A 25,570-nucleotide genomic window follows, 5' to 3' on the forward strand; every position below is an offset into this window, starting at 1 on the left:
ATCCACCTAAAACATGTTGACAACAGAATACTAAACTAATAACTTTGTTTACATGCTCACAAAATAATCAGATTATGTTAATCAGATTAATGCAGCAACTCAGATGATGCATTGTGAGACTACTGTAAAACCTTGGTTTAATCTCTGATTTTCCCTTAGTAAAGCCTCACGTAGAGTTACTCACTTTTCCCTCTTTTCCTTGCCATTACATATATTTTTTACCACAATCATTCACTGGCCCGTTGTTTTAATCTGGTTATAATTATTGTCATGTGTTTAATCTTTTCCTGTTCTATTTATCACGTTGATTTAATAGTCGTGCCAAATCTAGCATTTCCAACAGCACGTGAAGGCAGCACAGACGTCACAATATACTACGTCATAATCATTGTTGTGGGAGCCAACAAAGGATCAGATGTGACAATGTTAATATTCAATTGATGGATTAAAACCATCGATGTTTTTAATCCAGTGAACAAGAGCAATCAATAATAACAACAGTGTGTCATTAGTAGAGTACTCGTTGATGTTTGTGATCTTGTTGCTGTGGTCTCTTTAGAGTGCGGGGAGGTCTGACCAGAGTGGCCTTTATTCTGAAGACTGTTTATTGTTTTTCACCATAATGTCAAAATGTAACACTTGGAAGAACATAATATAAATAAAAAATACACAGACATATATATATATATATATATATATAGACACACATACAGACATATACACACATACTTACACACACGTACATACATCTTTATATACAGTCTATGATATATACATACATACACCTATAAACACGCATATTTACACATACATACATGTCCAGAGAAAGGAAAGACCAAACGAGAAAAAGCAGAAAAGAATATGATAAAAACATAAATAATAATAATAACAATAATAATACAATTAATAAATAGATTTTTTTAAAGCAAAAAAAACAAAAAAACATCATCATTTCCCTAGTCTCGACATCCCGTAGTGCATAGGACATATATGGACTCAAAAATGTATAAAGGTCTTGTTAGGTCTGTTTACACCAGTGTGTTGCTAAGCAACGGCAAAACATGGCAACGGTTCGAGCTGAAAACAAACTGCTCTTCTTCTTGGGAGAACTCTTCATGAATTTATAACAATTTATAACATCACAGTTTTCTATAGGTTAGAACTTTATTTTTGTGGCATTTTCTGTCACTGTGGATCACCTCACCAGTCATCTCCATCCGTTTTCTGCAGGTAGTTGTAAAATGGCATCAAACTATGGATCTCTTGTCAAGGAGGCTATTGTGTTGCTGGATAAATTCAGAGCTGGCAAACAGAGTTTGGATGACTTCATAGAAGATGCTGCAAAAGATCGGCAGGTAGGTCAAGTCAGATCTGTGTCAGTTTTATCTTTTCATGTAACACCAATTAAAATGTGATTTTTTTTTCACCTTTCTACGGCAGGTTTTCTTTTATATGAGTTATTTATTTATAGATAAGTATTTGTAATAATATTGGGAGGGGGGTTGTTCTTGTTTGATAACCGCCTGAGTGTATTCTGTAAATAAAAATGTAATAAAAACAAATACATAAACAAACGAAAATATTTAAAAAATGATGTACTTCATATGTGACACATTTTACAATGATCAGCTGTTCAAGTATACATTTACATTGAAACAACCATTACGTGTTTTGAAAATAAAAAAAGAGGTAAGTGTTGAAAAACCATGAAGGTCAAATGGGGGATAAAGAAGAAGTGTTTGGTAAATTGAACACTTTCTTTATTTGATGCCATACCTTTAACAAGTGTTTGACTATAAAAACCAATCCCTTTAAATGACCTAAGAGGTTTTTTGGAGTAGGAAGGGAACTACTACTGCTCTATAGACAGCCATGATGGGGTTGTGTCTTTAAGCTCTTAAGGATATGCATCCTGTCAGTAAATAAGGGCTAAGGTCAGCATTTCACAGCATTAATATGGCCAATCATTCACAGGGAAAGTGTTTGCCAGTATTCATTATCACTCCTAAGTTTATCATAACTCTATAGTCCAGTTTATAAAGAAGGTCTCATTGCTTAGGAACAGGTGCTCCAGGTCCCCAGGTACTTTACATGGTCAGTAATTTCAAACAGAAGATTGCAGAGAAACCCAGGCTCTAGATCCTGACTCAGAGGCATTAATTCACTCTTCTACCAACTTATAGTACACCCCGATAGCTTCCCAAACTTTTTAATAAGGTCTAGCAGTGGTGGGACAGATTCCTCACACTGTGACAGAAATAAAACTATGTCATCAGCTACTGCAAATTTTCTTAGAAATCCATTTTCCAAGAACCTAATTATTCCTACATGAAAACATTTTTTTTGCAGAACATGGATGCTCAGCATAAGAAGTTCATACTTGATGTTGTCTCTGGATGCACTGAGTACAAAAAGTTACTGGACGCAGTTGTCAACGTCTTCTACGGCCAGAATGGGAGATGGTTATCCAGAGGTGACCGGAGCCAGTTTCTCAGTAAGTCAAAGAAAATAAACAGACATGAATTTTTGATAAAAGAACATATTTATAACATTTTGTTGCTCCTTAGTTATCTGTTACCTCACCACATTCGTCCTCGATGACATTGGGCTTCAGTGTTTTAGCAACATTGTCAAATCTCTGGACATCAAGAAGATGCACACAGTAAGTTCCTGAACACATCACTGTCCTTGTAATGGAAAGACACAGCAATAAAAGCTCTGTTGTGTGTTTTGTTATAGTTCCTCAACTTCTTCTTCACGCACCTCACCACATGGATACAGGAAGAGTGGAATAATATCTACGATGCAGCCTGTGTGGAGGAACAGTGGATCGGTCCCCTGCTGAGGTAAAATGGTCCTGGAAAATCCTTCTCATACTGTTATATTATAAAAACAAGACATAGCAGCATATGTCTGTTTGTCCTTTAGATGGCGCCCCGATATTGATATTCTAATGGACCAGCTTGCTTTGAAAATATCCTGTGGGAGTCAGGTCAAGAAAGCTCCAATCAAAATCACAAAGCCCCGGGAGTTCTGTCTCACCAAACCCAAACCTCGACCTCTGCCGATCCCAAAGCTCATCCCACAGCAGGAAAAATACAAACCGGTCAGCCTCATTCACAGTTGTACACTGTATTTACTTTCAATATTGCTGATCAGTTGGTTTACATATGTACTGGCTGCTGTTTTAGCCTGTAGATAACCCTTATGACAATACACCTGGCCTTTATGCTGTAGATTCTGTAGTGGCTGATTCACTGAACTCGTGAGGCTTTTGTTTTGAAGGTACCAAACAGCACATACAAGGCTCCAAAGGAGATGCAGATCATAAAGGAGATAAAACAGGAGAACCATCAGAAGACTAAGGTACAGCTTCTGGTTTACTATTATATTCAAAAAGTATTCTTGTATGTAAAAGGCTAAAGATGGTCTGTTTAACAAATATATTATATTACAGGAAAACATTTGTTTTTTATTTTGTTCACTCCAGGAACTGCTGAATGAGGCAAACATGAAACAGTTCAGATGTGGGAATCCACAGAAGTCTGAAAGCACCAAGGTAGGGACTATTTTTCTCACATTACCCTCTGGAGGCTGGATTAAACCTTGACGTTAAGCACACATCCACCTTTCACTTTGTATTGAGCCATTTTCACTGATCAGCTGTTGATGAACCATCGTCTGTGTTGCAGCGAGCGATGTCCCAGATTCAGAAAGACTTGGATTCAAAGCTCCAGTTCAATTCATTTCATCACTCTGAACCTCCACCCAGTAATAAGGTGAGATCTGATTATTCCATCTGATACAAATAATCAATCATGAATATCAAGTCTAGTATATTAATATATAATTGAATGTGTTCATTTTGCTGATGTTGTCAGATCAAAAACTGTCCTGTCAAGCTCAACGGTGCAGCCATCCTGAGGCAGAGGGTGCTGCGTAACCGTAAGGAGGAGGAAGAGCTGCAAAGGTACAGCACTGTGTTTACCTGCTACACCTAAACCCACTTCTCAGCATGATCAGTACCCTACGGTGGCCAGGAAGGGCAAAGGACAACAGCAAGTGAGGAATCACAACGACAAATCACAAAAGACAACGACAAAAAGCAAAACACAATGAACTTAACCTCTCCCGGAAAGTAGGTACCTGCAATGACAAGGATCATTGCTGATGGGACAGAAGCACTGTCCGTATTTTAAACAGGCGGGAGACGAGGTGCATTCAAATAGTCAATTTCAAGAGAACTGCTGTATGAAGTCTTTTATACTCCCACCCACAATGACACAAGGGATTATTATCTCAATTCTAAAACCTACCAAAAACCCGACATTTATAGAACACACAGATGTTATCATCAGCCAACTAGATCAATTAATAGATGGATAGTTGCAAAGGATGTTGTGATACTGGTGTGCAAAGTATGGTGGTGATAACACACTGATGAAATGATGATAATAATAATAATTGTTGTGAGTCCCTATTTGTTGTTGTGCTTTTTGATTTGAAGTTGTGATTCCCCGTTTACTGTTTTGAATTCCTGCCCAGGACACAATTAGAATGAACTGCAGAAAATGTGAATTTGAGGGATTTAATAAGTCTTGTAAAAGAGTTCCTTGATCCAATTCAGAGTTTCTAAATTCAAACAACACTAGAGTAATGTCTATGTGTTTTTGTGCATGTTGATGCAGGGTGGAGCGTTTGGCAGAAGGAGGAGGTGAGGCCTCCTCTTTTGTACAGTGGCAGAAGAATATGCGAGAGAGGGACCTTCAGGAGGAGCTGGCCAAGCTTGAGCAAAGGCGTCTGGAGGGACTCATCAGTCACAAGGAGGCAGCCATTGCCCGAATAAACATCATGGAAAGCAACCAGAAGGCCGCTCAGCTCAAGAAAGAAGAGGTTGGAAAAGACCACTCAACAATCATTAATAAAATGGATTTATAGAAGATTACACGGTGCATTAGTTACATAAAAGCATGTCTGTTTTCTACAAACATCTTTAAACAAGTAATTTTACAGGGGATTTACAATTATACATGAATAAAATGGTTGCCATAAAATTGTAATTAGGGTTGCTTTGTTGTGTATCGCAGACAGCTCAGCTGATGAGGGAATATGCTGAGAAGAGGTTGCAGGAAGAGGAAGAACTGAGGGACTTGGTACAACAAGTGGCAGAAGGACACAAGAACTCAAAAATGGCCAAAGAGAAGTTACAGAAATTCAAGCAAAGTATAGGTACGACTCCACTTGTGATTTAATTCAATTTTTTTGTCAAGATTTCCTTTTAATTCTCTTGTACATTTCACAGTGAAAGAAGTGTCAGGGCAAAGTCAAGCACTCCTTCGACAAGCACTGGAGGAAGCACAGGCAGAGCTGAGCAGGAAGTTTCAAACCATCCTTGAAATCCGCGCCATTGAGTCACTTCCTCACATCAGAATGAAATATTTTGACGACACAAAGGTGAGTGGAAGACGTCATTACAGATTTCACATACTTTAATGTACAGTATCTCTAAGTTAACCTGTTGTCCCTTGTCAGACTGCAGGACATGAACTGATGGGAGAGATGTCCATGATTGAGCTGAAGTTGCGACTGGCCCACCTGAAGGAAGTCCAGCAAACAGAGCAGCAGAAGAAACGTGAGAACATCCTGGAGGAGAAGCAGAAAAAGAAGCAGCTGCTGTTGGAGGAGGTGGCGCTCAATAACCTCCACATGAGAGCAATGACACAGGTTGCAGCCATCAGGTCAGGAAAAACATGTTCGGCTCTGACTTGATTATGGCAACAGGTACCCAAGTACTAGTGTCTTAAAGCAGATGCCGGCAGCCACTGGTAACCAGTGAAGGGAGTGGAGTAGTGAGTGAACTTAGGTATACTGAAGACCAGTCGAGCTGCTGCATTCTGGATGAGCTGCAGAGGTTGGATGGCATTAGCTGGCAGACCAACCAGGAGGGAGTTGCAGTAGTCTCAGCATGAGATAACAAGAGCCTGGACCAGAACCTGTGCCGCCTTCTGAGTGAGAAGGGGACGTATTCTCCAGATGTTGTTCAGCATGTATCTACAAGAGCGGGTTGTTGCAGCAATGTTGGCAGTAAGGGAGAACTGGCTGTCGAGGTTTAGACCCAGGTTCCTTGCGATCTGGGTGGGGGCTACCACGGTGTTGTCGATGGTGATAGTAAGGTCAAGGGTGGGAGAGCCTTTCCCTGGAAGAAAAGTAGTTCGGTCTTGTCAAGGTGGATTTTCAGGTGGTGTGTGGACATCCACTGAGAGATGTCAATCAAACAGGCAGAGATTCGTGCTGCTACATAGACATTAATGTTATGTTCTTTGGCATGTTGCAGGAAAGAGAAGGAGAGGAAGGCCAGCCTGGATCTTCAGCAGAAAGTTGCTCAAGACAAGAGAGTTTTGGCTATGCAGAAGAAGCTTGAGGAAAAACAGCAAGAGCAGCGAAGGCTGGAGCAAATCAAGAGCAGCAAGGCCAAAACCGCTGAACAAACAACAGTGCATGCAGGGACATGTGACAAAGTGAGTATGAAATCCAAATCAAAGAAGCTCTCTGCTCTTACTAACAGTTTTAGCTTTGTCTGGTTTTTGTTTGTGTTTCGATTTTTCAGTCACAGCAGCAGTGAAATAATATTCCTTATTCATCTCCACATTTCTCTTCTTCCCAGAAAACCAAGACGGCGGAGGAGATTTGTGAGTCGATGACAAAGAATTTAGAGCAGTTGATCCAGAGGGGCTTTTAACTTTCAGACCGGGACGATCATCAGTGTATCTGCTGCCAGGAGAGAAAACTGTTTCATTTCTGCATTGCCCCATTGACACACTGGAGGCCATAAATTATATATTATATATGTTATAAATGATCAAATATGAATCCTTTTGAGTTTCCTGCTGTTCTCCTGGAGTTTGAATTTCACAGATTTTTCCCCCTACACCATGAAATTTCCCCATCTGCCCATCCACTGTAACATATATCAGTTGTGTTAAACACAAGCACACAGTTCCTGGTAACAGGAAGGTGTTTGCGCACAGTCAAAGCATGGATTCACCTGAAGAGCAAGTTGAAGCGAAAAAAAACGCCCACGATTACCTAAAGCATAGGTCACCAATAGGCGGACCGCGGCCCGGACCAGACCAAGACGCCGTTCTATATGGGCCCAGACCTGTTATTAGATTCTTATGAACCATTTTTATTTTAACCGAAACAACGGTTTTGCATTTACAGTAGTCTTATTTTAACCTACGCAGCTTTATCCTTCTTTCCAGTAGTAAATCCTGGAAGCCCATGGTTGAGTTTACTGCTGTTACTGAACAACAGAAAGTGGGAACAAAAAGAAAAGGTGTTAAAGCTATTTAAAAGTTAGTTGAGATTGTTTATATGTGTAATACAGTTATATTCTAAGAGCAAAGAAGAAAAGGGGAAACTCAAACCAAATCTTTTTATTTTCTAAAATGAAGCACTTTATTTTAAGATGCCTTTTTTTAAAAGCTCTTTATCTTGTTGTTAGATGCAAACCTTATTTTAATTTATTGTATTATTAATAGTACCCTCCACTTCAGTGTGAAAATGAATAAACATTGTTTAAATACAGTTGAATTAGACTTTCCTTATTTTGTTTGACAGTCAGTTATTGACATCATACAGACATTGATACAACTACTAGGCTACTTCAAGATGATATTTTTGATGGACTGCTTAACTTGAATTTACAGTGTTTTGATATTCCTCCAGAAAGTTACTTGAATTTAACTTTGGTTTTCATTTATATTGTTGTTGCTGAATGTAGATTGATATATCCCATTTACTTTAATCGAACAAGCTCTTGCACTCATTTTATTTTGGAGACTCAGACTCAGCTATTTTATTACCTTATTTGTTGTGGAATAATGCCTTGCAGTGCATACTTTGTTTTCTATCAGATTTGTTTGTATTTAAGAGAAGATGATTAAATAAATATAAATGATATACGTTTTATGTAAGTTTTTAAATTTTTATTTTTGATAATATTCATTATTATATGAATCCAGTAATACGAAATGATTAATTGAACATTAAAGATTGAAGATGAATTGGAAAATCAGTCATAAGAAAAACAATTATCCATAGTTGAGTGACTTTCAAAGAAAAAAATGCCTAATAAGCCACTGAGGCGTTAATGGGAGGACCTTGATCCGACGCATGCTCTAAATCAGCAGAAAACAAAATTCATGTCCGGTTTGCAGCTTCAGATTTATTAAGACTACAGAATACTAAACTAATGACTTTGTTTACATGCTCACAAAATAATCAGATTATGTTAATCAGATTAATGCAGGGACTGAGATGATGCATTGTGAGACTAAATCCAACATTTCCAACAGCGAGGGGAAGGCAGCATAGATGTCACAATATACTATGTCATAATTAAGGTTGGAGCCAACAAAAGATCAGATTTCACAATGTTAAAATTGAGCCGATGGATTAAAACCATCAGTGTTGTTTAATCCATTGAACAAAACTGATCAATGATAAAACAAATCTGTCATTTTAGAAGATAGGACAAGATGGAGAATATCCCTTGAATATTTGAAGGTCTACCACACAAATTAAGATGCCAACCAGCATTTGATGTTAGAAGATGTTTGCGACAAGCAGTGGATGTTAGGGACATATCTTCAGTTGTGTACCTTAGGATCACATCGTAACAAGTAAAACCTGAGGGTACGCTGTGGCTAAAGGTGAATCTGACTGGCTATCTCATTAACTAACGCTTGCCTACTGTTAGATGAAAATAATGTAATCACTGATTATTAATGGTGAGCACAAATCTGTACACAAAACACATTTCCTGATAACTGATAACTCATTTATAACTCTTCAACTGACTGTAATAATGTTGCAATTGCTACCATCTCCACCGTGTAAACTGACAAATGATCTGATCTCTGTCTGGTATACTGAAACCAAAACCTGTTTGTCATGTAATAGGATGTTTGGATCCATCTTCATATAGTGGAACAAATGTTTCATATAATTTTTTACATTTCGAGAGTACTTAGTATAGTACATATACTGTGTATATGTTAATTCCATTTTACCACACACCTCAAAACCTTCTTTCTTCTTTGTTCAGTTTATTGGCAGGTGGAAATCTACATCAAAGCGCATTACCGCCATCTATTGTGTTGGTGCACCATTCATGGAGGTACTTTATTCAATAGATTTTTATCATCATGGGTAAAATTTCCTTTGATCTTCAAAAGGAAAATATCCTTTGGTGATGCTTTTTGATTGTCAGGGTTAGGGTTAATCAAGTAAACAAAAAAGTTTCTGTACTTGAAGGGTGTTTCAAGTTGGATACATATAAACCGAAAAAAGAAGAAGAAATTCTTCTTAATTTTTGTTTGTCTTGCTCCGATATTGATATTCTCATGGACCAACTTGAAGCCACGAAGTCCCAGGACTTCTGTCTCACAGAAACCGAACCTCAACATCTGCCAATGCCTGAGATCATCCCAGAGCAGGAAGAATGCAAACTGGTCAGCATCATTCACAGTTATACACTATGTTTATTTACAATATTGCTGATCAGTTAGTTTATATATTTTAGCCTGTAGATAACCCTTAGGAGAACATAGACCTGGCCTTTATGCTGTAGATTCTGTAGTGGCTGATTCACTAAACTCACGAGGCCTTTGTTTTGAAGGTACTAAACAGCACATACAAGGCTCCAAAGCATGCAGATCATAAATTAGATATTATCTTCTATTAGATTTAATATTATCTTCAAGAAAATACTCTGATATCTAAAAGGCAAAATATGGTCTGTTTGACAAATGTATTATAATATAGGACATTTAAACAGAGGGGGTAGGTGTAAATCAACAGCTCGTACATCCGACAAAACAATTTGAAACAATAAAAAGTGTTATTCTATGAAGGGTATATATTTTCAGTAAATCCTTTTGTAAAATTGGAGACTCTAAGTTGAACATAGGTGTGAATGTGAGCATGAATTGTTTGTGTCTTTATGTCAGTCCTGTTGTATGCTGCCAACCTGTCCAAGGTGTCCCCACTGGCTTCTCACCCCAATGTCAGCTGACACCCCCACAACCCTTATACAATAAAAACAACCTCAATTTATTTAAAACATTCTATCAAGTTATTATAATCACTACTTATATGTGCCTAATTACATGCATTTGTAATGACATCCTATCTGTTTTCCACAGGAACCTCGGAATGAGGAAAAAATTAAACAGCTTTGGGAGAAAAAGTCTGAACAATTGAGGGTAGGGACTATTTTCTGTGATTGATATGTTATTCTCATATCACCTCCCTGGAGGCTGGATTAAACCTTGACGTTATGCACACATTCACTTTTCACTTTGTATTGAGCCATTTTCACTGATCAGCTGTTGATGAACCATCGTCTGTGTTGCAGCGAGCGATGTCCCAGATTCAGAAAGGCTTGGATTCAAAGTCCAATTCAATTTATCCCACTAAACCTCCATCCAGTAATAAGGTGAGATCTGATTATTTCGTCTGATTCAAATGATCAATCTTTCATTTCATATGTATGTAAATATCGTGTATATTAAATTCTAATTTAATTTGTTCATTTTGCTGATGTTGCCAGGACATAAACTGTCCCGTCAAGCCCAACAATACAGTCAAGCTGAGGGAGAAGGCGCTTCATACCTGTGAGGAGAAGGAGGAGCTGCAAAGGTACAGCACTGTGTTTACAAGCCACACCTTGACCCACTTCTCACTGATCAGTATCCCACATTGGCCCTGGGCAAATGACAACAGCAAATAGAGAATCACAAAGACAAATCCCAAAACACAACAACAAAAAGCAAAACACAACAACAATTCTTTTGAATATAGGAGATGGTGAATATCCTTGTACATTTGATGGTCTTCTGCACCATTTAAGTTACAAATAACCAGTTAGTAGGTGTTAACAGTCGCCAGGGACATAACTTCAGTTGTGCGCCTTAGCGTCATCAAGTGTTTAGACGTTGTAATCAACAGTGTAATCAACGCTCAGTAGATCAGTTGTCATTACCTCTATGCCCTTTTGAACTAAACACTGTACCATTTTAGAACATAAGAAAAGATGAAGAATATCCCTCTCCTGTTCAATCGCACTGAATAATGCCTACCACCAGTTGATCCTAGCAGATGTTAGTGAGCACCTTCACACACATCTTCAGTGATGGAACTATAAGCCAGTGAGTTGAGGAGGCCCTCCCTGTCCCCTTCTTGGACAAATTTGTCCTTTGACCTGCATTTGCTTTGGACGGCAAGGCATTGGTAGCAGTTCTCATTCTGGCCCATGTGATTATTTCTTCAAGTTTCCCTAGCAACTTACTGGTGTCATCATGTCATCCATGTAGGCCCTGATTGGTGTTAATCGGACCCCCAACTTTTGTCACTCACCACCTACCACCCATTTTGAAGCTCTGATAATCACTTTCATCACCATGATGAACGCGAGTGGGGAGAGCTATGTAGACAGCTATGATGCCTATAGACACTCATGTTATGTTCTTTGGCATGTTGCAGGAAAGAGAAGGGGAGGGAGGCCAGCCTGGATATTGAGCAGAAAGCTGCTCAACACAAAAGAGTTTTGGCTCTGCAGAAGAAGTCTGAGGAAAAACAGCAAGATCTGCAAAGACTCAACCAAATCAAGAGCAGCGAGGCCAAAACCGCTGAGCATGGTATTGGTTCGAGCTGAAAGCTGCTCTTCTCCCTCAGAAAACTCTTCATGAATCAAGAATATTTTAGAACAAATATATATTTTTCCACTTTTCTATTGGTGATAACTTTTTTTTCTCTCTGCAAGTGCAGATCATCTCACCACAGTTATCACTCTCCATCTGTTTTCTGCAGGTTGTTGTAAAATGGCATCCATCTATGGATCTCTTGTCAAGGAGGCTATTGCATTGCTGGATAAATTCAGCGCTGGCAAACAGAGTTTGGATGACTTCATAAAAGATGCTGCTAAAGATCTGCAGGTAGGTAAAGTCAGATCTGTGTCAGTTTTATATTTTCATGTAACACCAATTTGAATTTGAATTGTTTCCCCTTTCTACTGCATTTTTTATAGCTTTTTTGAGGGGTGGGTTATTCTTGTTTATTTTATTCATAGCTTCAGGAAAAAAAGACAGAACATTGAGGCGGTTATCAAACAAGAATACATTTTGCCCGTGATTTAAAGTTTCTTACTATTGAGACCAGCCTTTATTGGCTTTTTCTGGAATGGGAGGAAGATTGTTCCCATAGACATGTTAGAAGCAATGAAAGACTTCTGACCAGTGTAGTTTGCTGCAGAAACAAAACATGTGAGCCAGGGTTCCTTTAGATTGTTTGTATTTGATACAGAGTGGAGATGAGGATGGTTAAACTGAGTGTAATTTAACAGGTGAATGATAGTCTATGTAGGACCTTATATTGAATTAGCTGATGGTTGGAGTCAATTGAGCAAGAGTGTATGCTAAGAAGACATTTAGCCCATTAACCCTTTGAGATTTCTACTCCCATGTCACTCTCCCAGGACGTCCTCAGATGCTGCATAGGTCGAGCAGTCGCGCAACATATTTACAAACTTAGAGACCAGTTTTTTGGTAACAGGTTCAGTTGTCAGTAAGGACTGAAGCTCATCAGGAGAATTATAAGTTTCAAAGTTTGAAATATTTCCTCTGACATAGTTCCTGATTTGCAGATACCCGAAAAAAATCTGATGACTGCGGTATAGATTTGACTTTAAGCGGAGCAAATGAGGATAATCCATTATTAGTATACAAGTCACTGATGGTAGCGGGAACTTTCCTCCAGATTTAAACAACAGCATCTTTGGGAAGGGAGAAATGCATGATTATAACAAATGGGGGATAAAGTAGAAGTGTTTGGTAAATTGAACACTTCCTTTATTTGATGCCATACCTTTAGTGTCAGTTTTATATTTTGACTATAAAACCAATCCCTTTAAATGACCTAAGAGGTTTTTTGGAGTAGCGCTGGAAGGGAACTACCACTGCTCTATAGACAGCCATGATGGGGTGTCTTTAAGCTCTTCAGGATATGCATCCTGTCAATAAATATGGGCTCAGGCTAAGGCTGTCTTTAGATTTACAAAGATATTTTTGGGTGCTTGACAGGTCACCATTTCACAGCATTAGTATGGCCAATCATTGACAGGGAAAGTGTTTGCCAGTATTCATTATCACTCCTAAGTTTATCATAACTCTATAGTCCAGTTTATAAAGAAGGTCTCATTGCTAAGGAACAGGTGCTCCAGGTCCCCAGGCACTTTACATGGTCAGTAATTTCAAACAGAAGATTGCAGAGAAACCCAGGCTCTAGATCCTGACTCAGAGGCATAAATTCACTCTTCTACCAACTTATAGTACACCCCGATAGCTTCCCAAACTTTTTAATAAGGTCTAGCAGTGGTGGGACAGATTCCTCACACTGTGACAGAAATAAAACTATGTCATCAGCTACTGCAAATTTTCTTAGGAATCCATTTTCCAAGAACCTAATTATTCCTACATGAAAACATTTTTTTGCAGAACATGGATGCTCAGCATAAGAAGTTCATACTTGATGTTGTCTCTGGATGCACTGAGTACAAAAAGTTACTGGACGCAGTTGTCAACGTCTTCTACGGCCAGAATGGGAGTTGGTTATCCAGAGGTGACCGGAGCCAGTTTCTCAGTAAGTCAAAGAAAATAAACAGACATGAATTTTTGATAAAAGAACATATTTATAACATTTTGTTGCTCCTTAGTTATCTGTTACCTCACCACATTCGTCCTCGATGACATTGGGCTTCAGTGTTTTAGCAACATTGTCAAATCTCTGGACATCAAGAAGATGCACACAGTAAGTTCCTGAACACATCACTGTCCTTGTAATGGAAAGACACAGCAATAAAAGCTCTGTTGTGTGTTTTGTTATAGTTCCTCAACTTCTTCTTCACGCACCTCACCACATGGATACAGGAAGAGTGGAATAATATCTACGATGCAGCCTGTGTGGAGGAACAGTGGATCGGTCCCCTGCTGAGGTAAAATGGTCCTGGAAAATCCTTCTCATACTGTTATATTATAAAAACAAGACATAGCAGCATATGTCTGTTTGTCCTTTAGATGGCGCCCCGATATTGATATTCTAATGGACCAGCTTGCTTTGAAAATATCCTGTGGGAGTCAGGTCAAGAAAGCTCCAATCAAAATCACAAAGCCCCGGGAGTTCTGTCTCACCAAACCCAAACCTCGACCTCTGCCGATCCCAAAGCTCATCCCACAGCAGGAAAAATACAAACCGGTCAGCCTCATTCACAGTTGTACACTGTATTTACTTTCAATATTGCTGATCAGTTGGTTTACATATGTACTGGCTGCTGTTTTAGCTTGTAGGTAACCCTTATGAGAACATACACCTGGCCTTTATGCTGTAGATTCTGCAGTGGCTGATTCACTGAACTTGTGAGGCTTTTGTCTTGAAGGTACCAAACAGCACATACAAGGCTCCAAAGGAGATGCAGATCATAAAGGAGATAAAACAGGAGAACCATCAGAAGACTAAGGTACAGTGTCTGATTTTACTATTATCTTTAAAAATGATTCTAATGTGTAAAAGGCTAAAGATGGTCAGTTTAACAAATATATTATAATACAGGACATTTAAACAGAGGGGGTTAGGAGTAAATCAACAGCTAATATATCCAACAGTTAGATAAAACACAGAGAAACATTAGAGAACATTAATAAATATATTCTATACCATTGTAAGTGGGGTTTATGGTGTTTCAACAATTTCTAAGTATACAAATATCTTGGTTTGACATAAATGCACTAATGTTGCTTCTGTTGTTTCCAATTTCAATTAAATGTGAAGGGTGTATATTGTCAGTATATTGGAGACTCCAAATTGAACATAGGTGCAAATGTGAGCATGAATGGTTGTTTGTGTCTATATGTCAGTCCTGTGATATGCTCTCGACCTGTCCAAGATGTACCTCGCCTCTGGCCCAATGTCAGCTAACACCCCCAAAATAATGAAACAATAAACACAACCTGTCACAGTTATTAACTATTTAAAGTGTTGTCTGATAATCACCACTTATATGTGCCTAATTACATGCATTTGTAATGACATCCTGTCTGTTTTCCCCAGGAACTGCTAAATGAGGCAAATGTGAAACAGTTCAGATGTGGGAATCCAGAGAAGTCTGAAAAGACCAAGGTAGGGACTATTTTCTGTGATCAATATGTTTTTCTCATATCACCTCCCTGGAGGCTGGATTAAACCTTGACGTTAAGCACACATTCACTTTTCACTTTGTATTGAGACATTTTCACTGATCAGCTGTTGATGAACCATCGTCTGTGTTGCAGCGAGCGATGTCCCAGATTCAGAAAGACTTGGATTCAAAGCTCCAGTTCAAGCCATTTCATCACTCTGAACCTCCACCCAGTAATAAGGTGAGATCTGATTATTCCATCTGATTCAAATGATCTATCAATCTTTCATTGCATATGTATGTTAATATCATGTATATTCATTTCTAATTTAATTTGTTCATTTTGCTGATGTTGTCAGAACATAAACTGTCCCGTCAAGCCCAACAATGCAGCCAAGCTGAGGCAGAGGGCGCTCTATAACCATAAGAAGAAGGAGGCGCTGCAAAGGTACAGCACTGTGTTTAAAAGCCACACCTTGACCCACTTCTCAGCATGATCAGTATCCTACGGTGGCCAGGAAGGACAAATGACAACAGCAAATAGAGAATCACAATGATAAATAACACAACAACAAAAAGCAAAACACAACAGCAAATATTTGGGAATATAGGACTAGATGGTGAATATCCCTTGTACATTTGAAGGTCTTCTGCACCATTTAAATCGCCATCTACCAGTAGATGTTAGCAGGTGTTAGTGACCATGAGCAGGTGTTAGGCACATAACTTCAGTTGTGTAGATCTCTCTTCTAACTCTTAGCTGTTTGGATTTGGTGCCAGATAATGCTAGTGTATTTTAAACATCCAGAGAACCCTGGAATTCCAAGAATCACACTGACAAGTCAGAAAACAACAAAAAGCAAAACACACCATTAACTTCTACCAGAAAAGGTAGGTACCTGCTTTGACAAGAGTTATTGCCTATTGGACGGAAGCACTGTTCCTCTTTTGAACAGATGGGAACACTAGATGGGGTGTGTCTGAATAGTCCATTTCAAGTGAGTGAACTGTATTTCAGCAGCCACAGTGCTTCCGTCCAACAATCCTTGTCATAGCAGGTAGCTACCTTTTCCGGTAGAAGTTAATGTCATTGTGTTTTTTAATTGTTGTTATGATTTGCCATTGTGATTCCCTGTTTGTCATTGTGTTTACCTTTTAGTTGTTGTGTTTTGTGATTTACCGTTGTGATTCCCTGTTTGCAATTTTAATTTGCCCTTCAGAGCTACCGTAGAATCCTACACAGGACACAATTTAGAATGAACTGCAGAGAAATGTAAATTCGAGGGAGTTAACAATTCTTGAGAATGGTTTGATTAATGTAACTGCATAGAAATATATAAAATAGTCCCTTGATCCAATTTAGATTTTCTAAATTCAAACAACACTAGAGTAATGTCTATGTGTTTTTGTGCATGTTGATGCAGGGTGGAGCGTTTGGCAGAAGGAGGAGGTGAGGCCTCCTCTTTCGTACAGTGGCAGAAGAATATGCGAGAGAGGGACCTTCAGGAGGAGCTGGCCAAGCTTGAGCAAAGGCATCTGGAGGGACTCATCAGTCACAAGGAGGCAGAAATTGCCCGAATAAACATCATGGAGAGCAACCAGAAGGCCGCTCAGCTCAAGAAAGAAGAGGTTGGAAAAGACCACTCAACAATCATTAATAAAATGCATTTACAGAAGATTACACGGTGCATTAGTTACATAAAAGCATGTCTGTTTTCTACAAACATCTTTAAACAAGTAATTTTACAAGGGATTTACAATTATACATGAATTAAATGGTTGCCATAAAATTGTAATTAGGGTTGCTTTGTTGTGTATCGCAGACAGCTCAGCTGATGAGGGAATATGCTGAGAAGAGGTTGCAGGAAGAGGAAGAACTGAGGGACTTGGTACAACAAGTGGCAGAAGGACACAAGAACTCAAAAATGGCCAAAGAGAAGTTACAGCAATTCAAGCAAAGTATAGGTACGACTCCACTTGTGATTTAATTCAATTTTTTTGTCAAGATTTCCTTTTAATTCTCTTGTACATTTCACAGTGAGAGAAGTCTCAGGGCAAAGTCAAGCACTCCTTCGACAAGCACTGGAGGAAGCACAGGCAGAACTGAGCAGGAAGTTTCAAACCATCCTTGAAATCCGTGCCATTGAGTCACTTCCTCACATCCGAATGAAATATTTTGACGACACAAAGGTGAGTGGGGAAGACGTCATTACAAATTTCACGTACTTTCATGTACAGTATCTCCAAGTTAACCTGTTGTCCCTTGTCAGACTGCAGGACATGAACTGATGGGAGAGATGTCCATGATCGAGCTGAAGTTGCGACTGGCCCACCTGAAGGAAGTCCAGCAAACAGAGCAGCGGGAGAAACATGAGCACATCCTGGAGGAGAAGCAGAAAAAGAAGAAGCTGGATTTGGAATCAGAGATCGAGTACCTCCGCGAGAGAGTAATGGCACAGGCTGAAACCACCAGGTCAGGAAAAACATGTTCGGCTCTGACTTAATTATGGCAGCGGGAAAAATATACAAACACAAATATCATACAGACATTAATGTTATGTTCTTTGGCATGTTGCAGGGAAAAGGAGAGGAAGGCCACCCTGGATCTTCAGCAGAAAGTTGCTCAAGAAAAGAGAGTTCTGGCTATGCAGAAGAAGCTCGAGGAAGAGCAGCGAAGACTAGAGCAAATCAAGAGCAGCAAGGCCAAAACCGCTGAACAAACAACAAGAGTGAGTATGAAATCCAAATCAAAAAAGTTACTGCTCTCACTGACAGTTTTAGCTTTTTCTGGTTTTATTATTTGTGTTTCATCCATAGAAATAATATCCCTCATTCATCTCCACATTTCTCTTCTTCCCAGAAAACCGTGACGGCGGAGGAGAAGTGTGAGTTGATGAAAAAGAATTTAGAGCAGTTGATCCAGAGGGCCTTTTAACTTTCAGACTCGGGCGATCATCAGTACCGGCTGCCAGGAGAGAAATACATTGAATAGCTGTTTCGTCTTTTATTACGTTTTTAATGTGACACATTTTTATTGCATTAAAATTTACAATCACAACAATCGATGTCAGATTTGTCTCGATGATGAAGTTTTCTACAGACTTGAATGTAGTCCACCTTTTACTGCAGGTGTAAATTTAGTGTTTCATGTTGCACCAGGGTTTGTTATGTCCTTTAAATATTGAGATTTCAGAATTGTTTCATTTCTGCATTACACACACCCGTCTGTGGCCTTAGGACCTTTACCAGCATAAAAACTGCCCTTGTCAGGACCAGTGGATCTGATGGGGACCGAACTCAGGCTCTAATGAAGTAAAACATCATTTCTGGGGTCCTGGATAAGTTTAGGGGAAAGATGTGAAGTGTGGCAAGGTTAAGGTTAGGGTTTGGTATTAATCTGCCATGGTTAGGGTTAGGGATACAGTTTTGGTTAGGCTTTGCACAATGAATGGAAGTCAATGCAAAGTCTTAATAAGGATAGCTGCGCAAACCTGTGTGTGTGTGTGTGTGTGTGTGTGTGTGTGTGTGTGTGTGTGTGTGTGGCAACAAACAGGAAGTAAAACTAAACAATGCAGGTGTTATTTCTTTGGCCCGTTTGTTTTTTGTATCAAGTTACAGTAAAAAACATTATTCATCATGAATCAGCTGTCGTCTCTCAGAAGAGAACCAGGACTTTAACAGGAAAACGTTTTTATAGCACAATACAGATTAGAATATTTTATTTGTTGAAGAATTCAATTCACATGTAGGAAAGTTTTTTCAATATTATAAATTAATAGAAGTGCTTGTAACTATAGATTTACAATTGAGCCTCACATTCCTGTGAATATAGGGGGAATTATTTGCTCAATAGTGGTATGGTGGCATCATGTAAAATTAAATAAAAATCTAATAAAAAATACATATAAATGTTTTTTTAAAAAGCAAATTCTTGTCAATAACTGGGAAATCCAATGCAATATTTTAAAATAACAAAATACAACTTTTTACCTGCGAAAAATATTTATTACATTAAAAGGTTGTACGTTTTGTATATTTATATTGTACGAAAAATTTTTATGTATATTGGTTAAAAATATATTTTTACTATTTACACTCACTTAGAATTTAACTGTTTAAAACTATCAAACAATACAAATCGGACACAATCGTTTAAATACCACATTTCTCAAATGTTTAAAATGCTGCAGCAGTCTCCACACTGATTACACAAGGACCAATAGCGCCCCTGCTGGAGACTGGGTTGGCCCTGATTGCAGCCCATTTTGTGCAGTTTTTTTTTCCCTCTAAAGCAAAATCACATGATACGTATTTTTGTCATATGACACTGATGAGAGACCTGATCCCACTGAGAGAGAGCGACTTCCACATTAAAAACAACGGCAGCTCGACCACTTGTCAGGGATGCGATGCTGTAGACGGACACTGCTCGGGGGTCGCAATCGATAATATCCGGAGGATGATGGAGTGTCGGGGACTTCTGCCTCTTATAGCCGCCGCTTGTTTCATAGGTGAGATCTATAACTCTTCTATCAGCGAGCAACATAACTGGTGTGACCCTGAATAACACCAGGAAGGATTTTAACAAACCAACTAGAACCACTCTTCCTACTGGAGTTGTCTATAATTTATAATATTTAAACAAAGTTTAAAAAAAACACTATAAATGCAACAACATTTTTGTATATACGTTTGTATAAATGTTTCCATAGAAATTAAGTCCATGAGTTGCTTTTCTTGAAGGTGTTTTTTCACAAGTTTTTATCACACAATCCTCCAACCTCAAATCAAACTTTCTTCTTATGGACAATGTCTATATACAATTAATGTGCTGGCTTACTGGGTTTCTACTGCACTACATTAGTCCGTCTGCCCTCTCTCTCCATCCAAATGTTGTGATTTAGGATCAATAGCAGGGTTACTTTCTTTTCTTTTTTTTCTGCCACTTCAATGGTTTGATAGAGAAATGTTGCCAAACCAGAGGACACTGAACCGGCGCAATCACATGACACCCTGAGTAATTGCATTTCATGAGTAGGATGGCTCCTATTCAAGAAAGCACTTAAGTACACGGCTAATGTGATTACTACCACAATATAAGCTCTGTTCCACTGATGTGCTTATACCTGTTGCTCTCACTTTCTCGCTGCATGGTGAATGACGTGCCTTAGATTTTCTGGAGTGATTTTACAATACCACAATGATACAGCTACGCAGGGAAGGGGTGGAATAGCTGGATTAGGCAAACGCTCTAACCCTAAACCTGACCCACCCACCTGCAAAGATTTTCTTTCCTTGGTTACATGTCCGTTTCTTTGCCTGGATTCATGTTCAGCACATGTCTGAGAAGAAAGTATGTTATGTTATGTGGATCTTCTGATATCGACTGTTTACTCAAGATCGCAGCTGTAAATATCTGAAAAAATAAACATGAAGGATTCCTCTCCTCCAGGACTGGTGGGAAGCCAAACCACACTTACCCCTGCTGTGGTCAGCACCACTCTCATCGAGAATGTGACCAGTCTGACTATTACTCCCGTGATTCTCAGCAGCACGACCCCAGGCTGCTCTGCGTTCAACACTTCAACCTGTGAGCCTTGTGCTCCGGGATCACAATACGACAATAGTGAGTCAACGACTGCGTCATCTGACTGTAGACCACATTCTTAGACCTTTTTTTAATGTGCTATGGTGGATTATGAAATCAATTTATGTAACTTTTTCGGATCATAACTCATTCTTATTCATTAGATACATGTTTTGACTGTCCTTCGTGAAAAGATAAAAAAGATTTCTTACTTTCTTAAAGTCAAAGTTAAGAAATCATTTTCTATCCCTCTATAGACACCCTGCTGTGTGCATGCTGTTCTGACCCCGGGTTGTGTCTATTTCCTGGAGCCTGCCTGGCATGCGCCAGAGGTTTCTATCAGTCCCTTGCAGGACAGCAGCAGTGTCTGCCCTGCAGCCAGGGCTCCTACACAAAGTAAGGCAACAGATTATGCCACTGAACTCAACATGCTCTTCTGCTTCTATTTAAGTGTCTTCTTCACTTGTCAATTTATTTTATGTTCTACACCAACTACACAGTTTCACTGGAAGTCCATTATGTCACCCCTGCCCTGCTGGATCCTTCAACAACAATAGTGGTGCAGACAGCTGCACAAGTTGTTCACCAGGTATGTTTATTCAGCTTTAGACCAAAACTCAAAGTCATGTTGTAATAACTTTATAGTTCACAAAACTGCAGTTTGCATGTTGTCAGAAACTAGACTTGTACATTTAAAATGTATCTGCAAAAACAATTATCAAGGAATTTTAGCCAGAAAATGAATAATTTAGACTGAGTTTCATATAATCAAAAACTCGAATCACATGTTTTGAGTTATTTTGTGTCTGCTGCTTTCAGGTTTCTTTTCATCACAACTAAGTTCCACTATGTGCGCACCATGTTCAAGAGGAAGTTTTTGCAAGTAAGTTACACTTGAATGTCACTGGGTTTCAGTTTCTTTTTCTCTTCCTGTTTATGACCAGTATCACTAACAACCCGGATCAAACATCACATGTTTCCATTCCATGGCTCTGTTTGCCAGCATAGAAACATCTACACTCACTCACACACACACTCTCACACACACACACACACACACACACACACACACACACACACACACACACACACACACACACACACACACACACACACACACACACACACACATTTCCCATCACTAATGCAAGTTTGAGATATGGTTACAGCAGGTTAAGCAATACAGCCAATATTCTTCCTCCCAGCCACATTCTTCAGGATTGGAAAAGTAATTCCTCCAGAGTGTTCTTGATTTGCCCTGGATCTAAAGTGCCCTAAATTCTGTCAACACCTGGAGGCATCACAAGCAAAGCAAAGGAGGAGTATTGAGGAAGCAGCAGTTTCCTTGAACTCCTCCCACATATAAACTGATTTCAACATCATATATTTTCAGATTTGATTCAAAGCTTGTGACCTTCTTGCTGAACCTGAAAAACTGCCTCCTCTGCAAGCTCTTGGGCTGCTGCCGCCATAGGCAAAGCCGTCTCTGCGGCCACAGCTCCATTGTTTGTTTTCACAGCGATTGGATCTTGGATAGCCTATTCACTCTTTAGTTTTATTAGCGCAAGTGTCCAAACAACTTCACCAACAGAGATTTACAGCGATTTACATCATTTTAGATCTTTGCTCTGGAAGTTGCTCCGATGTCTGTTTGCTCTGTGAAACCAAACTTCAGCAGTGGCTTCAAACTACACTTTTTTTTGTTGCAAGATGCCTCTAAGTTTCTTGTGGTACAAACCATAATAATCTGCAGCTTTATGTTCACAAACACCTCTTTCTACTTCTCCTACAGTTCCTCTGGTTGCTCACATTGCCAGATGTGTCCTGTAGGAACAGAGGCTCTACAGAACGCTGCTAAAGACTGCACACAGTGTCGGCCAGGTAGTGCACACCACGTCAACTTAAAGCTTCAGGGCTGTAGTCATTTCTATGAGAGCCTGACAAGGCTTGTCATTTAAAGCATGAGTGTGTATCCGTCTGTCTTTTGACAGGCATGCACAAGGCTTCCCATCAAACTATGTGTCAGATCTGCGGCAGTGGCTTCTATCAGATCCACTGGGGCCAGGAAAGCTGTGACGTCTGCCCAGAGAATCACTACTGCCCTGTGAGTGCTGCAGCCTCGACATTCTGCACTCTGCAGCCTCTACAATGTGCACCCACCACATACTGCAGTCTCCAAACTCTGCACCCTCCACCCTCTGATCCATCTACATTTGTGTTTGAGAGATGTCCTGCATGTTTGTCCCTCATATCATTTTTTCAGAGTCCAGATGTGAACCCCATTCTGTGTCCCAACGATGCCTTTTGTCCAGCGGGCAGTTTGGCTCCAGGCTACTGCATGGAGACCTTCTTCCGCAAAGCAGGGGATGTTTGTGAGCTGGCTCCTGTCACTATTGCTCTGTTAGTTATTGGAGGTGGAGGTAAGTATCAATGCTGGTACAAGTGCATTTAAATGTGTTTTTCCAGATATATCAGCATTATATCCTGCCTTTGCTAAATGCCATTTTAAGGTATTAGAATTCTAATTATGATTTTCAAACTAATGTGTTTAAACTAAACATATTCTCCACTGCAGGGTCATATATATATGCAAGACTTTTTCTTTCATACTAATGTTATTAGCATTTGTTTGACATTGTACTGACTCTTAACTTCCTTTGTGTAACATTAGCATGCCTATTTTCTGTGGCCCTACAGGGCGAACAACATGTATAACTGACCACCATGGACACAGATCAACATAAAGCCTTTAAACAGCTGAACCATAGAATTTATTAAATTCGAATAACACAATAAGTTTGATCAAAATTCACAAAGAACATCATTCTATTTATTAATTGCAATGCATGTTACAAAAGGCTGTATGTTAACAAGTCAGATTGATGTACATCAGAAACCATCTGCAAACTCTAAACACCAATTTATCTTCGTATGTGGGCCAATGCTGACTGCATTTATATATGGCTCTCAGGACACAAGACTTTAAACCTAGACCTGATGTTAATATGTATCTAATGCATCAATAAACAAGGGACTGCTGCTGGTGGAACAAACCAGTTCACAACACAGAAGGGCCAAGTTATTATTGCTGCTGGATTAATAGTGAGCAGCCGGCACACAAGTAGCCATACAACTGGATGCCACTCCCACCTTACACAATATGGCTAGCACCATGAGGTGGACAAATCACAGAACAAAGGTACTTAATCTACCTCAGCACAACACTTACACAGGTGACCAACACAAATGTTGAGTGCAGCAGCCACAACCCAAAAGGGTCACAAGTAGAACACCTAAAAAGTTGCTGCCATTCACAAACAGCAGAACACGAAGACCCAATAAAGTGAGCTGCCACTACCACAACCCACCTCCACACTCACTGTCATATAAGTAAACCAGCAACATACACCAACTTGATAAATGATGTATTTGTATTTGATGTTTGTCATACATACTGATTTTCTGAGAGAATTGTTTTCTTTTCTATTCAGTCCTTTGGAAAAAATACTTTTCTTGTTGCATACAGGAAACGGATTCTGTTTCTGGCCTTACACTGAGGACACATTGTTCACAAACAAGACATAATCAAACAAAATAAGAATCATGCTCGTGTATCAATGCATTCTTTGTGCGTCTAATAAGCCCGAGTGTAGATGGTCATTCCATGTAACGTTTGTGTTTTTTCCCCCTTTTCCAGTGGCGCTGCTCTTCATCATTTTAATGATTCTGCGTCGACGGAGAGACACTGACGGAGAACTGACTGTTGCTCGAGCTCCACTGTTATGCAAAGAGCGGCCTCAAGGTCGATACTACGGCATCCCCTGTGATGCAGAACCTGTGTATGCTGGCTGGTGACCCAAAGGACCTTAGTGTTTATATAGGAACGTGCTCTGAGGCACAACAAACTGAAGTCGGTTTTTCCATGTTGGTCTCCACTAAAGACAAAGACCAGATAGAGGAAGACTGACAGGGAAATCCCTGGACGGTGCCCGAGTGCTTCGACAACCCACCAGCTTTTTGTATGTTCTACATTTTAATATATTACTGAGAAACAGAAGTTTTGTGAATTCTTGCAGTTTGACACTATTGCAGTGGTTGCCTCTCAGAGATGAACACTTTCCTTTTGTAAAGTAGGTTATTGGATTATAAGAGGTATGCTGGAACGGTGAAGATGACATGCGTGCCTCCACTTGGTGGGAATGTCTCCCTCTTAGGAAAGCACTTTTTTCATGAAGGTAATTGATTTATTTTGCACTCGTGTTGGCGGACTTGCGGGTGCCTCCGTTACTTTGTGTAGTTCCTCAGTGACAACGATATGTAAAAGTGTGGTTGGGGCCTTGTGTGTTTTTTAATGCGTTTGATTTCAGTACGTCATGTGTCTGTATTTTCACTGATATCTTTGCTTAAAATTTTCAACTGCTTTTTTAAGATTATATTTGTATGTTTTAAAAGAAAATAAATAAAAATGATAAAATGGAGTTTAAATTATTGTCATCATTACCTCCACCAAGAAAGTTATGCTTTCACCAGTGTCTGGTGGTTTGTGTTTGTCAGCAGGATTACAAAAAAAACTACTTAACAAATTGCAACAAAACTTGGTGGAGGGACGGGGCCTGGGAAGAAGCCATTCAATTTTGGTACAGATGCAGATTTTCTTTCTTTGTCTTTAACACTGCAACATGAACGTTTTATAATTCCCTGAACTTGATTTTCCACTGTTTAGGATTGGAATTTATGACACATAAATCATT

The 25,570-nt window shown here is 39.4% G+C and overlaps 3 protein-coding genes across 9 annotated transcripts; all 3 read left to right on the forward strand.

Moving 5' to 3' along the window:
* Nucleotides 1-1,046: 1,046 nt before the first annotated feature.
* Nucleotides 1,047-6,827, forward strand: cfap99 (cilia and flagella associated protein 99). Of its 3 annotated transcripts, XM_069535598.1 has the most exons (16): nt 1,082-1,155; nt 1,231-1,355; nt 2,350-2,494; nt 2,568-2,662; nt 2,740-2,846; nt 2,929-3,106; nt 3,286-3,366; nt 3,491-3,559; nt 3,693-3,779; nt 3,882-3,970; nt 4,689-4,893; nt 5,088-5,229; nt 5,303-5,454; nt 5,533-5,738; nt 6,335-6,518; nt 6,665-6,827. In XM_069535598.1, the coding sequence occupies exons 2-16, from the start codon at nt 1,242-1,244 to the stop codon at nt 6,737-6,739; spliced, it is 1,929 nt and encodes a 642-aa protein (XP_069391699.1). In that variant the 5' UTR covers nt 1,082-1,155; nt 1,231-1,241; the 3' UTR covers nt 6,740-6,827. The 3 variants fall into 3 exon arrangements, with proteins under 3 accessions (XP_069391698.1, XP_069391700.1, XP_069391699.1); XM_069535597.1 differs by having other exon boundaries at nt 1,047-1,355; XM_069535599.1 differs by having other exon boundaries at nt 1,047-1,355; nt 5,533-5,632.
* Nucleotides 6,828-9,273: 2,446 nt separating this feature from the next.
* Nucleotides 9,274-18,293, forward strand: LOC109627912 (cilia- and flagella-associated protein 99-like). Of its 4 annotated transcripts, XM_069535594.1 has the most exons (21): nt 9,375-9,515; nt 10,014-10,069; nt 10,209-10,268; nt 10,421-10,501; nt 10,616-10,704; nt 11,548-11,702; nt 11,875-11,999; nt 13,557-13,701; nt 13,775-13,869; nt 13,947-14,053; nt 14,136-14,313; nt 14,495-14,575; nt 15,166-15,234; nt 15,387-15,473; nt 15,592-15,680; nt 16,657-16,861; nt 17,056-17,197; nt 17,271-17,422; nt 17,503-17,705; nt 17,811-17,961; nt 18,093-18,293. In XM_069535594.1, exons 1-21 carry the CDS (start codon nt 9,506-9,508, stop codon nt 18,165-18,167), a joined length of 2,355 nt encoding a protein of 784 aa, XP_069391695.1. In that variant the 5' UTR covers nt 9,375-9,505; the 3' UTR covers nt 18,168-18,293. The 4 variants fall into 4 exon arrangements, with proteins under 4 accessions (XP_069391694.1, XP_069391695.1, XP_069391696.1 ...); XM_069535593.1 differs by lacking the exon at nt 10,014-10,069 and having other exon boundaries at nt 9,274-9,515; XM_069535595.1 differs by lacking the exons at nt 9,375-9,515; nt 10,014-10,069; nt 10,209-10,268 and adding an exon at nt 11,086-11,213 and having other exon boundaries at nt 10,441-10,501; nt 10,616-10,872.
* Nucleotides 18,294-19,510: 1,217 nt separating this feature from the next.
* LOC109627812 (multiple epidermal growth factor-like domains protein 11) lies at nt 19,511-25,297 on the forward strand. Of its 2 annotated transcripts, XM_020084613.2 has the most exons (9): nt 19,511-19,743; nt 20,685-20,858; nt 21,077-21,215; nt 21,320-21,408; nt 21,639-21,702; nt 22,612-22,700; nt 22,811-22,923; nt 23,083-23,239; nt 24,517-25,297. In XM_020084613.2, exons 1-9 carry the CDS (start codon nt 19,554-19,556, stop codon nt 24,672-24,674), a joined length of 1,173 nt encoding a protein of 390 aa, XP_019940172.2. In that variant the 5' UTR covers nt 19,511-19,553; the 3' UTR covers nt 24,675-25,297. The 2 variants fall into 2 exon arrangements, with proteins under 2 accessions (XP_019940172.2, XP_019940171.2); XM_020084612.2 differs by having other exon boundaries at nt 22,811-23,239.
* The last annotated feature ends 273 nt before the right edge of the window (nt 25,298-25,570 follow it).

The sequence above is a fragment of the Paralichthys olivaceus genome, chromosome 12, assembly GCF_024713975.1.
Source record: "Paralichthys olivaceus isolate ysfri-2021 chromosome 12, ASM2471397v2, whole genome shotgun sequence".
Classification (NCBI taxonomy): Eukaryota; Metazoa; Chordata; class Actinopteri; order Pleuronectiformes; family Paralichthyidae; genus Paralichthys; species Paralichthys olivaceus.